Source organism: Antedon bifida, chromosome 11 (genome assembly GCF_963402885.1).
Source record: "Antedon bifida chromosome 11, ecAntBifi1.1, whole genome shotgun sequence".
NCBI lineage: Eukaryota > Metazoa > Echinodermata > Crinoidea > Comatulida > Antedonidae > Antedon > Antedon bifida.
In genome coordinates, this window is record NC_136236.1 from 6,247,829 (window position 1) to 6,262,738 (window position 14,910).

The 14,910-nt window shown below is 33.6% G+C and overlaps 1 protein-coding gene across 1 annotated transcript; it reads right to left on the bottom strand.

The window, feature by feature from the left end:
• Positions 1-125: 125 nt before the first annotated feature.
• Positions 126-13,015, bottom strand: LOC144856429 (adhesion G-protein coupled receptor G6-like). Its single transcript, XM_078714438.1, has 14 exons — positions 12,941-13,015; positions 12,611-12,789; positions 10,315-10,472; positions 7,432-7,610; positions 6,768-6,815; positions 5,958-6,065; positions 5,588-5,679; positions 4,512-4,658; positions 3,723-4,262; positions 3,416-3,571; positions 2,628-2,740; positions 2,033-2,295; positions 1,114-1,183; positions 126-813 (listed from the first exon to the last, which is right to left on the bottom strand). The coding sequence occupies exons 1-14, from the start codon at positions 12,960-12,962 to the stop codon at positions 309-311; spliced, it is 2,580 nt and encodes an 859-aa protein (XP_078570564.1). The 5' UTR covers positions 12,963-13,015; the 3' UTR covers positions 126-308.
• Between the last annotated feature and the right edge of the window lie 1,895 nt (positions 13,016-14,910).

Genomic DNA, 14,910 nt, shown 5'->3' on the forward strand with positions numbered 1-14,910 from the left:
AAAATGTAAAATCGCGAAAATTACGGGCCGCGAAAATGTTGGGCTTTACAGTATTCTGGATGCAAATTACACTACACGATTAACTACAAACGTAAACGTTTGTATTATAGAAAAGAAAATCCAAATTCTATCGACACTCATTTAATCTACATGCATAATTACAAGCCTACTGTTTACTAACTATACGAACATTTGGTTTTAATATAATATTAATGTTCTAACTAAAGTTATTCCACACATCTTCTATTTCAACTCCTGAACATATTTCGTTTAAACTTCATTATTTGAGCAGTTTAAGTTCGTGCCACTTAGCGAGTAGTTAAGGGAATGGGGACAATCAATCCAAGCCCACCACCGCTCGTCTGGGTATTTGTAGCATCTGTTGTCTTGTCTACGCTTGTATAGCGTTGTTTTGATGCTGATCTGGTAAAGAACCCTCTGCAATTACAGCAGCATTTCGCCCACGCATCTCTGACGTCCTTACGCCGAGCACAAAACAATCCGAAAATAAAGAATCCTTGCAAAGAATTACACACACAGAACAACGATTGAAACAGGATTCGATTTCCCTCAGAAGATTCCACGGCGAAGAATCCGAAGATCCACGTTAAACCAAGCAGCATCATTATCGCTATGGCGTTTCTCACCCGCACAGTCAGTTCTTTATCGTTAGCCGTGTTTGCTGTGGTCATTATTCGTCGACAGGTCAGTTTACGAATGATCAGTGTGTATAAGACGAAATTAATCGCGAGGATGATGGCTGAGATGGCTAATATCCCACCGTATAACGCGGGTCCAGGTTTCATAAAACAACTAAAAATAAAAAAGAAGTTTTAATTAAACTATAAAGCATTTGGAAATTGAAGGTGGCCATAGGGGAACAGCGTCTCCCTCATAGTTCAGGAACAAATAGGAGATTGAGGGCGCGCTAGCTCTTGGAAATTTAATCATTATCGGAAACCGCTGTGGAGAAATTTGAAGTAATAATCAAAGGCGATTGTTACTAGATAAACGTCATTCAGAGTTTACTTCGTTCATTCTATACAGTTTAAAGGTGCTTAGATGGTTGCTCGTATATTTAAAAAATTAATCTGGGAAATATTAGAAACTTACTAATGTTCATTTGAATATGTTCCTTTAAAATTAACAGCTGCAACGATTGTAACCGGTAATACTGGAAGAACTGTTGAACAATAATATATATATATATACAAAAATGAGCGAAAATAGTCTACAGGGTTTTTATTTATGTCACAAAAATGTATCAATACGATAACAACAATACAGAGCAAGTATGTATATATACTTATACATTTTGCCATTGATTATCGATAGTCTTGAGATCGTATAAATATCACAAGGTTTAACATATGAGAGGGCGCTATTTAGATTGACGCGGTTATTGATATTGATACGAGTAGTTTTTAAAATCTACTTCTTTTCAAATTCATTCGTTTGTTTTGGCGTTGCTGTTCTATTGTTAGTAAACTGAAACTATTTTTAGTTGAAAGGCTGGTTACATAACAATTACACTAAATTCGCATACATATGGTTGTAGTAAAATTAGTCACACCAGCATTAAGACACAATTTTACAGTAGGCGGAGGTATGCACTCTCGAAGTGCCGTTCTAGTTATTGTTAGTAATAGTTTCTATGATTTTAAGATACCGATAATTTATTCGGCGAAAGCTATGACACGCAGATTGGTTTAAAATGAAAATTATTCACTTCATGGATTAGGTAAGCGTAAGAAGATAACACAACCCTAAAATTATGTATGTTTCAATGATTGGTTAATCCTTCGTTCGTATAAGATCAGGATGATTTTTTTAACACAAATTTACCATGATTTTTTTTTTAATGATTTGCAGAAATTGCATTTTATCATAAATTATCGATTTCACATTCACGATTTAAAGTTTTGGAAATGTTTTTTTATTTCTCTAATTTTCAAGTTCAGTATAGCCTAGTATAGTCATTATAAATGTATGTACATTTGTTTTCTCATAAATATTTGAATAAGAGACTTACCCCAGCCAAGTACAGCTGACTTCAACATGAAAGAACGTGTTTCCTCGTAAAATATCACAACAAACTTCAGATACATATTAACAGCTTCAACAAGCATCCAGAAAAGTGTTGTGAGAACAAAGTAATGTAGAAGAATGGCTACCACGATGCAGCAATTGGGACACGATGTTAACCCAATACCGATCACAAATGTAGTGTATAGTAAGAGCAAAGAAAAACACAAGTTTACCAGTATACGCTGAGGGCGCTTTCCACGTAAGTTCCTAAAAAATAATTGATTAGATAAATTCAATAATACTAGTTAGGCCAAAATATGGGTTGAAACGTCCACAAAAAAAGAAAAAACAACTGGTATCAATATATGATAGAATAGAAATATTTATGCTTTTTGTAATTTTTATAAATTACAAAGTTCATTAAAGATAATACTGAAAGTACCATTTTTATATTTAAAAAAAAAACTAATATAAGGCTTTTTAACTTAAGAACTTTTCTAGACAAAACAAAAAAATTCCAGCCCTGGGTCGGACATGCAAACATTTATAAAATTTTGGATAATGAATGTTCTCCTTTTTTTAGAATGTATACACCTTACCTGAAACAAGTAAAAGTAATGATGGTGAAAATCAAGCAAGCGATAGATACGCTACACCCGATGATGCTGATGAATGAAAGAACATCATATTCACCAGTTTGTCCATGGTAATCCTGCCAAAAAAAGGGTAAACACTGATGACGTAAGCGTAATGCAAGTAATTTGACACGATGAATTATCATCTATCGAGTAGTGATTGGTTGCGGTGCGCTTACAAAGCCTCTTGGCGTTCCGTATACTAGTGGGAACCAAGCTTTAATAATGTCAAATAAATAAAACAAAAACGACATAATTGAATCAATGCAATCTAACAACAGGACAGGAACTCGTAACAGTTCTTTGATCTTATGTATGGCTGCGACAAATACCAGCAGTACTGTATTATTCACATATTTTCCGCGGCGCGCGGTGTCTGTTAAGGGGCGTGGACTTGTCGCAGCCACAGATAAACCATTTGATCTCCGGCGCTAAGCATCCTGTTATTTAGATTGCCTTGATTGAATTGTGGCGTTTCAACAAAACAGTAACCTTGGCTTTCATTATTCAGTCAACTATGTTCTTGGAGAAAAGCATTGTCAATAATACTGTATTTACTTAAGTCCATGTTTACTTCTGAAAGTAGTCATAGCGCCATTTGTAATTTATCTGTTTATGCCAAACTTTAGAAAGAGTAAGATCATGCAATATTTATGATTTAGAATAACCAGTAATGCTGACCGGATATCTTATTTGATTGTGAATATTATCCAATTCATTCTAATTAAAAGCGAAAACAAATAATTACAAACCAATATGACAGCGAAGTTTGTTAAATGATCGCAGAAGCAGACGATACGACCGTCTGATGTTTTATTGAAGTAGCAGCTTTCTTTTGACCAATCACCTTGCCCATTTTCTAACTCAAAGTTCCAGAAAACACATTCAGGGTTACCAGATACATGTTCCTGTGATATACGAACGAAACAATCAGTGTATTTCGTACCGTAATGTATTTCGTACCGTAACGTATTCGTACATAAATAAACAATACAGAAAGTTGTGGTTAAACCTTGTTTTACACAATTTAAAAAATGTAATAATTATAAATTAACTTACCACGACCGGTAAAAATGCGGCTCTGACTGGCTCATTCAAAACCGCGACTCTGACATTTTCAACAGTAGCAGATATGACACGACTTCCAACTGCCCTTTGTTTATTGGATATCAGACGATTCGAAGCAAATAACTTGGATGTCTGGTACACAATAAAGCTAACCTGTATCTGTTTTGGTCCGGTTTGATTCAGACTTAAATCAACAATTTCAGGCGGCAAAGCTATTGATGTTTCTATCATATTCATTAGAAAATCGTCAACTTCTTTAAAAATTTCGATATTCTCTTTTTGAAGACCGGTAGCATTGCCAGGCTGAAGTGAAGCAAACCCGATACCATTTTTCAGTGCCTCAGGGCAATAGTGTTTGGTCTGCACAGCTACATTTTTTTCAACGTCTTCAAAATCTAAGAGAGATCCAAGCTGAGTTTCTAGAGACTTCACGATACTGGAAGTCGCGCTCATACTATTATTGTCTGCTGTAAAAACGTCATCATCAGCATTTTGTATGTTACTCACAACGTTCACTGTAAAGTTAGTAATCTGTAAAAAAAATACTTACAAATTACAAATCTTCTTGTTGGTAAGGTATTAGATCATTTAAAATCTCCCTCATCACCATCATCATCATCATAAGTTGTCTTTACTAATTTCCTGCTCCGATTCCTGTTTAAAAATGTCCTATCGATCATTCTGCTGCCAATTCAGTTAAACAGTGACCATTCTATTACATGAATCCAGTGTAGTTGTCTTAATTCATTAGCTGTTAAGTTCAGTTAAAAGTTATCTTACTCTTTCATTTCCTGTTCCAACTCCAGTTATTCCTTCTAGAATCAAGGCAACGTCTTCAATGTTAACTTTGCTCTCCATATTCTCTTCACTCGTAAGGATTGATAGATACATACCAATTTTTTCTGCATTTTCTTCAGTTATTTTTACCTGAAAGATGAAATTATGTTTAGTCCTCATTAATTTTCACCTGGATCCATTTTTTGTTAACAATTTAACATAGGCCTAATAATGTAAAAAAATGTAAAAATATAATATTGTATTTATTTGTGTATGAATGTTAACTATCTATTAAACTTGTAATATCGTATGTGTTTTTATATGTGTTTGTTAAAAACGTTTTAGCCTTTAAAAAGTGCTGCTTTTGTTTGTTTTATAAATAAATAAATACTGGTATATTGGTCAAATGAATCGTGATAGTCAAATGAATCGTGATGGTCAAATGAATCGTGATGGTCAGACGAATCGTGATGGTCAGATGAACATTGTTCGTCAGATTAATCGTGATGTCCAAATGAATCGTTACGATGAGATGAATCGTGATCAGATGAATCGTGATAGTCAATGAATATTGATGGTCAGATGAATCGCGTTTCTCAGATGAATCGTGGTGTTCAGAAGATTCGTGATGATCAGATGAATCGTGATGGTCAGATTAGTATTGATCGTCAGATGAATTGAGATAGTCAAATGAATATCTATCGTCATATAAATCGTGGTGGTCAAATTAATTGGGATAGTCAGATAAATCGCATCGTGATGGTCAGATGAATCGTGATGGTCAAATGAATCGTGATGATCAGATGAATCGTGATGGTCAAATGAATATTGATCGTCAGATGAAACGTGATGGTGGAATTAATCCTGATTATCAAAATATATTGTTACATCAAAATACACAATCACTATGGTCAGTCTCAATCCATTGAATCTAGTCACAAAGAAATTCATCTACCCAACATTGTTCTTCAAAGAACAAACATATTGAGCGATTAATGTGCACAATTTAAGACTAATAAAATTCTAACCTAAAGTTACTTGATTATGTAACTTTATGATAGAGATATTTAGAACTTTACCTTTGCCAGATTACTGATGGAATTGCTTGCGCATGTTTCAACTGTTATTTCTTCCCAGACGCCTCCACTACACATGCGCAGTGCCAGTGGACCTGTAAATTTAACATATTATCCTTGCTGATTAATTATTTACAATTTTTATACGACCAAAATGCTTTCAACCTCATTCAACCCCTATAAACACAGAAGAAATAAATTAAAAAGCACCACTCTATAAAATAAAAAAAATATAAGACATATAATTGTATGAGATTTTCAAAATAATCACTGATGTTGGCAGTACCAATGTTTTTTAATGATTTTGACGCCATATACTATAGAAAATAATCATATACTATCACTTAATAATATTGTTTATATCTAAACTTACTGTTATCAAAGCTACACAACTCTAGAGAATGAGCCAACAATACCGATGGTGATGCTTCAAATGTATACGTAACACCATTTAATAATACAACATCATGTGAACATGTGTCTGTAAAACAACATAAAACGATTGTTTAAACAATATATATAAAAACATGTTTTCAAGTTTAAAATACAGAATCGCATTGATGTTGTAGAAGGGGATTAGTCGGAGACTAGTTAGAGAATAGTTTGGAAAAAACCGAAAAAATATTCTGATGAGCCGGAGATTAGTCGAAAAATAGTTAGAGATTTCTCAAAGAATAGGCGGAGAATAGTCGGAGATTGGTTGTAAAATAGACGACTGCAGTCCGTGCTCAAATTTTCGTTAGTGTTTACCGACCAACCGACCGACATAGTGAGCTGTAGAGTTACGTTGCACGCGACTAAATATCGGCGATTAGTCGGAGTAAAGCCGGAGATTAGTCGAATAGAAGTTGGAAATTTATCGGAGAATAGTCGGAGATTAGTCGAGGACTAGTCGAAGCATTGTCGGAGAATAGTCGGGGAAAACTGGATATTATTCGGAGATGAGTTGTAATAGTCGAAGATTAGTGGAAGAATTAGTCGAAGACTAGTCGGCGATTATTCAGAGAATAGTCGGATATTAGTAGTCAATCAAATCAATTGAACTCATTATAAACTATTACAGTAATAATATAAAATACTAATAAAGCCATACAAATTCACTATTCATTTAAAACGGCAAAATATACTCTGTGGAATTAATCCCATGTTACAATTTGTATTATTGTAAAGTACTGTGCATTACCTGAACATTTTAAGAAAATGGCCATAAAATCTGCAATACCTGTATCATCTATGCATAAAGAAAAGATTTTTTTATTTCAATAGAAAGATGCATATAACCCATTCTCAACCCTTAAGCCTGTTTTCAATTTGCGAATCGAACATTCCTGTATTTTTGTCAGGAACGACTGCCGCAACGGGCTATTTATAGACCTATGTCTTTCAAGATTAGAAAGTGCGCATGCACAGTTTGCATAATTCATTATTTTACCTACGTATCCTATATTGGATGGTATATGCAATTAATACTAGCAATTGCAAAGTACAAGTGAGTGCTGCGAGCAGATAATAATAACCTAGTTCTAATGACGCATGGCCCTCCTGAATACAAACCGAATGTCAATATTGGAACGCTTCTCTTTGGATAACAAAATACCTCCCATGGACTAAGCAGAGTACAATCGTCGCGCCCTGCAATAATTGATTTCACGCTCAGAGCGAAAGCCGTAAAGTTTGCCTAGGTCGTCTTAGGCCAACGATTTGTAGACAAATCATGACCTTTCGGACCTGACAAACAATGAAGCGTAACGGGAGGTAAAATTGATGTCCAGAATGTCCAGGCTTTCTTTTTTTTTGGCACGTCTTGGTAACGAGGCCTTTATCGTAGACAATTAAACACAACTTACTAGAATGCCAGAATACACCTTTGGTTACGGGTGAATACAAAATCAAAGGGTAATCAGGCTGTTTCCTTTCCCACTCACAATGTCCAAATCGTGATACAACAACAGTCCATCCGAAATCAGTTTCGCATTTACCGTATTCTTTGTTAGAAAAGAAACGTCGTCTGACTTTGTCTGAATCTCTGAAACAGAAGCGGCAACGATTGATTGTTACAATGTTTTGTGGTTTTTTTTCTTCTTCTTCTTCTTTAATAGGCCTACCACATTTTCATTTCCAAAAATATTGTTAATAATCATTATCTTATTATCTGCGATATGTTTATGCCATTAATTAACATCCAACAATTTCGAAGATCTCGATATGTTTAAATCATTGATGAACTGACGAGTAAATCATCTGTTTCCAGTCGACGTTTAGTTTTTCAAATAGTTAAAACCTCGAAGACAAGTATATTGAAACATTCGTCGGTATGGGGAGCCATAAACAGCGAAGATGTATGTGTGTTAAACACAAGCGAGTATAGATGTAAAATGTGTGTATGTTTAATTGCAAAATGTATTACACACATATATGGTGCCCCATACGTCGGTGCATCTTTACTATTCTGTACATCCTAAATCATGATAATAATAGTAGTAGGCCTATTGGTTGTGGCATAGGCCTAGTACATTGCAATTTAACGTAACTGAATGTCGACTGGAAAACAGGCTTTAGTGTAAATATTCGCGGTCCGGCTCGATCATTATCAACATACGGTGACCTGTAAGTGTCACGGCAAATTTAAAATAAACATCACGGCAAATTAAAAATAAAACATCACGGCTAGTTAACAAAAATACCACGGCAACTTAAAAATGAAACACCACGGCAAATTAGAAATGAAACACCATAGCAAAGTACAGAATGCCACGACGGAAGTGAGTTACCACGGCGGAAGTTAACCCTTTGAACCCTTTGAAATCTTCGATTTTTTACAGCGGGTAAGCATGACATGTTCTTTCAAATAGTTCTGATCCTAGCTAACTCTGCTATTGCAGCAGGTACAGAAAATAAAGTACAATGTTTTAATATTGATCTTTACTGTAAAGTTTGTTAAATGCTTTAAAATGTATTATAATTATTGTAATATTAAAACATTATCTTGTTGTATAGGGCCTAGGCCTAGAAAGTTCAAGAAGAGTGCAACAATCACGTAACTGCTGCAGTGCTAGGTATAGGTTGCGCTATACCACATGTATGATCATAAAAAAAATAATATAAAGAACATCATAAATGCACAAAATAATTACTTCCATCGGAAAAAATCGAAGATTCCAAGGGTTTCACTTCCGCCGTGGTAACTCACTTCCGTCGTGGCATTCTGTACTTTGCCGTGGTGTTTCATTTCTAATTTGCCGTGGTGATTCATTTTTAAGTTACCGTGGTATTTTTTTTAATTGCCGTGATGTTTTATTTTTAATTTTCTGTGATGTTTTAATTTTAAAATGCCGTGGCTTTTTTCAAATTGCCGTGGTTTTTTTTTTGTAAATTGCCGTGACACTTACAGGCCACCGTACCATCATCATCATCGTTATTTATTCTCGGCTTCAACGTTTTGAATGTCGACTGCAAAACATGTTGACTTGATTAGATCAAAATAATTAACATTAATTGTATAATCCCTTGGGTGCCAGTGTTACAAAATTCAGGAAATTATCTTGGTATGCGAGACTACCGTTACAATGTCATTAAATAAACAAACGTCGATAAAATAAATTAGGATCAAAATACTGTAACAGGACAACATTTTAATTATTGTTAGTGGGGAGAGTGTACTATGATCGTCTATTTTTCCCTTGATTGTGAATACAAATTAATACCAAAGTAATATTACTAGTGCAAAATTAATACTATCATATAATTGTTAAATAATTTATATTATTATATTTAGACATAGTATCATGGGACTTTCTGCACATTAGGCACAAGTGTCCAATTTCATTCATCACTGTCAATCAAGGGAAACTGAATTTGTTTTTCAAATGTCATCAAATATTACATATTTTTAATTTCTAATTTTACAAGCTTTGTTTCTGAGATTCCCTCTTTTCATTTTTTCTCTTTGTTTTAAGTTGTATGTATAATAATGATGGAATGCATGGAACGAAAAAAAAAAAAAAAAGAAACAAAGAGAAAAAATAAAAAAAAAGAAATGAAAAAGAAGAAAAAAGAAACAAAAAATGGAAAAAAAAAAAGAAAAAAGTGAGAAAAAAAATAGTTGGAAAAAGTGAAAAAAGTGGAAAAATTAAAACAATTCCGAACATGTAACAGTTTCATTGGATTTTAATTAAGATATAAAAATAACTGAAATCCTTTTTCTTTCGAAAACATTTTCTTCAAAATATTTATAATTATGGTCTATTTGTTTGGTATTTGAGAACTTTGCAATTTACAAGATATTATGTTCTTTAGTGTTTTGGAACCATAGTGCGTATTGGTTTTAAGATTATAAGTATTCAACAAAAATAAATACAGTCCAACAATATTGTTCAAGAATCAATCAGTAAAAGTAGCAAAATATTGCAACTTATGGTCCGAAATTCAAGAGAATGAGTTTTCTGCTCAGAAAATGCAATTATTTTGCTGTTATATTTTATCGTTTAATTAGCTCTTTACTTATTTTGTTTGTATCTTCGTACCGTCGAGATCAAGCCATTGATACCTACTGATTTTGTCAATAAGTTGCCTTTAGATTTGTATATATATAATTATTTAGGCCTATTGCTTTGCTTTTCTTTTCTCTTGTACATTGGTCTTCTTTGTTAAAAGGGTCTACTAATTACACAGGGCGCCTTTTATCCTGTAAGATTCATGTTTTTGCTAAATAGATGAATTTGAAAGCATACCCTTTAATTGAAAAGATTTTGGTTTCTTCATGACTTAAATCATTAAACGAACTCTGTCTTATTCGATCTTGGGCAAACCAGCTCTCTTTATCTGTAGCGTCACTATCAAATTCGATGAACGCCTTCTCTTCTCCATTTTCATAAAAAACAATTTTAACCTGTGATAGCAGAAATACGTTTACAATATAACAATTTGCTTCAATTTGTTTAAAAATTATGTTCCGTACAGTAAATGGGTGTGGGGAATAACCCGCGACTGTGGACGACACATACACAACTTTCGACCCCATTATGGGTATCTTCGTGTCGAGTTCTGCCACCAAACGGCACCCACTAATATGTCCACAACGACATGGCTGAATGAAGCAGTACATCCGGGGTAACCACCTACTCTTCCATAAGATATAGTGGGTTTTTTAAAGTTCCCACGAGCCAGATTCAAAAGGTTGCCGTTGCCGTTTGTTGAAGTTACTTTTAGCATAGCTTTCATTTTTTTACTATGCGATACCACAGATTGTTGATATACATTTTAGCTAGAATGGAATATGATACGATTGAATTTCATAAAGAACAATAAATAATACTATTCATTACACTATTTATTGACCTTAAGTGACTAGACTAGATAATCGCATCATTGGTTTTTACATAAAACGTAATAAAGCATTTTAGCTAAGATATTTTAGATAACATAGAAGATTATACGGTTGAATAATATTAGGAACGGTACACTGGCCATGTTCCATTTAATATATTGCTATTAATTGAACAGAACTTAAAAGTGAATTTTAGAGATTTGGTCGTTAGGTTACTTAAAATACTATAGGAAGGAACCTAACAATATTTACAACGGGTGGTAATACTATAAATAATTACCAAAAGTAATTCAGAGTTTGATAACGGGTACGTAAGCTACTGAAATTGCCTAGTTATAATAGCGAAAGCATGATGCTTGTTACAAATAACGGCCTCTCATTTTATGTATATCGGAGGAACTTCATTCATAGTTTTAACAAGAGAATTCATGACAGTTGTAATGTTTTAGTTGATGTAAGTTTAGTTTAGTTGTAGTTAATGTTTTAATTTTAGATTAAATCCTAGTTAAAGTCAATTTACACAGACGAGCGATAAGCCGAAAACCCCATTGCTTGTCTCACTTAAAGTCTGTATCTATCTTGAGCTGAAACCGCTGTGTGTAAATGGTCATAATAAAGAATAAGATGCTATTGTTTTGGAGGCAATCCGGACCACGGACCAGTTTTTAGTATTATTTTCAGACCTGCTAGTGTTAATAGATAGGACAGGATTTTCAAAAGCCGGCGAGCAGTCTTAAAGTAACAAGTAAACTAAAATTGCATTTGCTAGAGAACTACTTGTCTAAAAAACTTCATTTTTGTACACTAAGAGGTAAGAGTTATAATTTATGATTTGTAATTTTAAAACATAATTTAATTTACAGGTTTTAAAAAAAAATATATTTATTTTAAAATTCATCCGTGTTTTTGGCGTTGCTGTTCTATTGTAAGTCAACTGAAACTATTGTTAGTTGAAAGGCTGGTTACATAACTATTACACCAAATTCGCATACACATGCTTGTAGTGAAATTAACCTAAATCACACACAGCAATAAAGATGTATTGTCCCCCAAAAACATGAAAAATGAAGATTAATTAAATCAGACTTTGAATAGGTTATTTTGTAGTTTTAATAAAGTGAATTACTTCCGTAGAAAAATAATGTTTTCACTTATAAAATAACATGATAAATGGGTAAATTCAACCAAAAATACATTGGCTGGCAGCCAATTTGACCATTTTTTGCTTTAAATTCCATTTTTTTCAGGTAAATAAATTTTTTTTCGATCCAATTTTTGGTCGAAGTCAATAACTATTATGTGACATTAAAATGGCATATTCAAAAAAAAAATTTTTTTTTAAATTATTTTTCAGGGGGACAATACATCTTTAAGACACTACACAAACATATTTCTTTCTCACAGATTTCCTCATCCAAACATTACAGGCACAGAATTAATTCTAAACCGCTCGGTGGAATACTGAAATTTAATTAATTTGAAACGATAAAGATGAGATATATATATAGTTTCCCGGAGAAATCTTAAGTAGGAGAATTTTACAGTAGGCGGAGGTATGCACTCTTGGAGTGGCTTTCTAGTTTTGTATGTTTTGTAGATAGTGCATCCCTATATATAGGGATGCACTATCTGAAATAAATTAAATGAATGAAAGAATAAACTATAGTAGTCTGACAGAATGATACAGTTACAAAGATTACCTGTAGAACTTGAAATTCAGACCATCTTTCAATTAGTGGACTTTTGAAGTGTGCTTTGATGTTTGCGTCAAGAAAACGAACAGAGTCATTCAATTCATTCAGCGATGTGCTCCCTATCCATAGATCGTACAGATCTGGTTCTCCAGCTCCAGATACTCCTTTGAACACTGGAATCCATCCTGTAAGAACAATATTACATTAACCTTGTCTCTCAGTTTGTGTCAAAGTGTTAAGTCTTAAACATCTCGCAAACCTCCAACAATATCGGACATTGCTGTTAAAGTTACTATTACTACTATACTTCCAAGACTAGAAAAATAAACAGCTTACCTGCCCCGCTTCCGAGCACCATGACATTGGCCAAATAAAACACTATCCACAAAAATAAATAACTAGAAGTGATAGATTTCATTATTTTGTCCCGTATATCTACCTATGCTATAATATGAAAATCTTAATACCACATCCATAAATGCGTAAGCCTACTAACTGATATCGGCTTTATGTCGTCAAATAATATTAGTCGATTACATGCTACATATGTGGAACCATGTCATTGGCCAATAGACATCATTTTAATTATAGGACCTAATAGCTTATAGAATGTATTGTTGTTATTGTGTCACGGTACCCATTGTTAATTGCCTATTGAATTCAATTAGCTTTTCAAATAAGGTAAATAACAATTCACAAAGAGTTTTTGTAATGTTGCGTGAGATTTAAAGTGGTAATAAAGAGTGAGTGAGAATAAAGAATGATATCATGTCAATGCATAAGGCAATACAGATCATAATCACAAAACCAGGTTATTCAGATGGAGTTCAGTTTTCAAATCTAAAGGCAGTTATTGCACATTCTCTAAAATCACCTAGCACGATCCATTGGATTAATCTTTGACAGATCAGTGGAATGTAGGCCTACCACGTACTACTACCTCCCAACTTGGAACAAGGCCATAATACATGGCTGCAGTCGCGTGTTAAAATTTGAGTTAGTGTTTACCGACCAACCGAACAACATAGTGAGCTGTAGAGTCGCGATGCACACGACTAAAAATGAAATATCGGGATGTTTGATTAAACTATAGAGGGCGCTACAATACAACGTTAAACCATAGAGGGCGCTATGGAAAAACCTAAAAATATTGGCATCTATAATGCGTGCCAAGGGCGAAAAATGCGTTGGCAACTCATTATTCCACTCACCACTTAATGTAGTGTTGATATTGTGTTACGCGGTATCCATTGTTACTTGCCTATTGCCTATATTGCATGATAATGATAATTTGACCTCACTGAACATCATGGAGTATGTGTTAAAATCGCTATCCGGGACGCATTATTTTTTTTCCTATAGGTTAAGACAGAAACTATAGAGAGCGTGCATATATCATGAAGATTCATGATGCATGCCTGACCTCATTCATGACGTCATATTGATGCGCTGCACGTTCGCAATGCAGATCGGAGTTACTGTACTCTTTTTCTTATATCTTGTCATAAAGATGGTTTTAGTGTCAAATTCAATTTTTATTGGCTTTCTTTTGATACCAAATAGTTATTCTAAACATTTGATTATTTCAAATTATATAATTAAACACAAAAATTACACTACAAAATATTAATTTTTTTGATATAAAAATAATTGCTAATTGCTTATTCGTTTGCATAAAACCTGTCCTATTGGTATATAACTGGTATTATTAGGCCTACAGTATATGATGATCTGGAAGGGAAATCCCCGCTTCTCGATCTTCGCGCATCGCTTTTAGTAGTTTCTGGGTGTGGTTTCCGGTTGTTCAGGGCGTTATCAGCTGCATTACAGGAAAACTTTGGAAATATCATTGAAATCCCCCCTCGTCCTTAGTGAATAGTGAAATAACAAATTACATAATATATCACATACTTTGTTTGAAACATGGACTATAATTTCGGAATTATTATTAATTAAATATAGGAATGTTTAGAGTCCATCTTAAACTTTCGTTTCAAAACTCTCTTCTCTCTGTTAATTAAGATTTAACTTAATAAAACGATAAGCTAAGAAACTCAAATCGCGAAAATAAAAGGTCGTGAAATAGTTAAAAATGTAAAATCGCGAAAATTATGGGCCGCGAAAATGTTGGGCTTTACAGTATTCTGGATACAAATTACACTACACGATTAACTACAAACGTACCGTTTAAACGTTTGTATTATAGAAAAGAAAATCCAAATTCTATCGACACTCATGTAATCTTCGCAATTGTTCAATTTTTTAAATCTTTGTATTTTCTATTGTTTCACTTCTATATATTCACG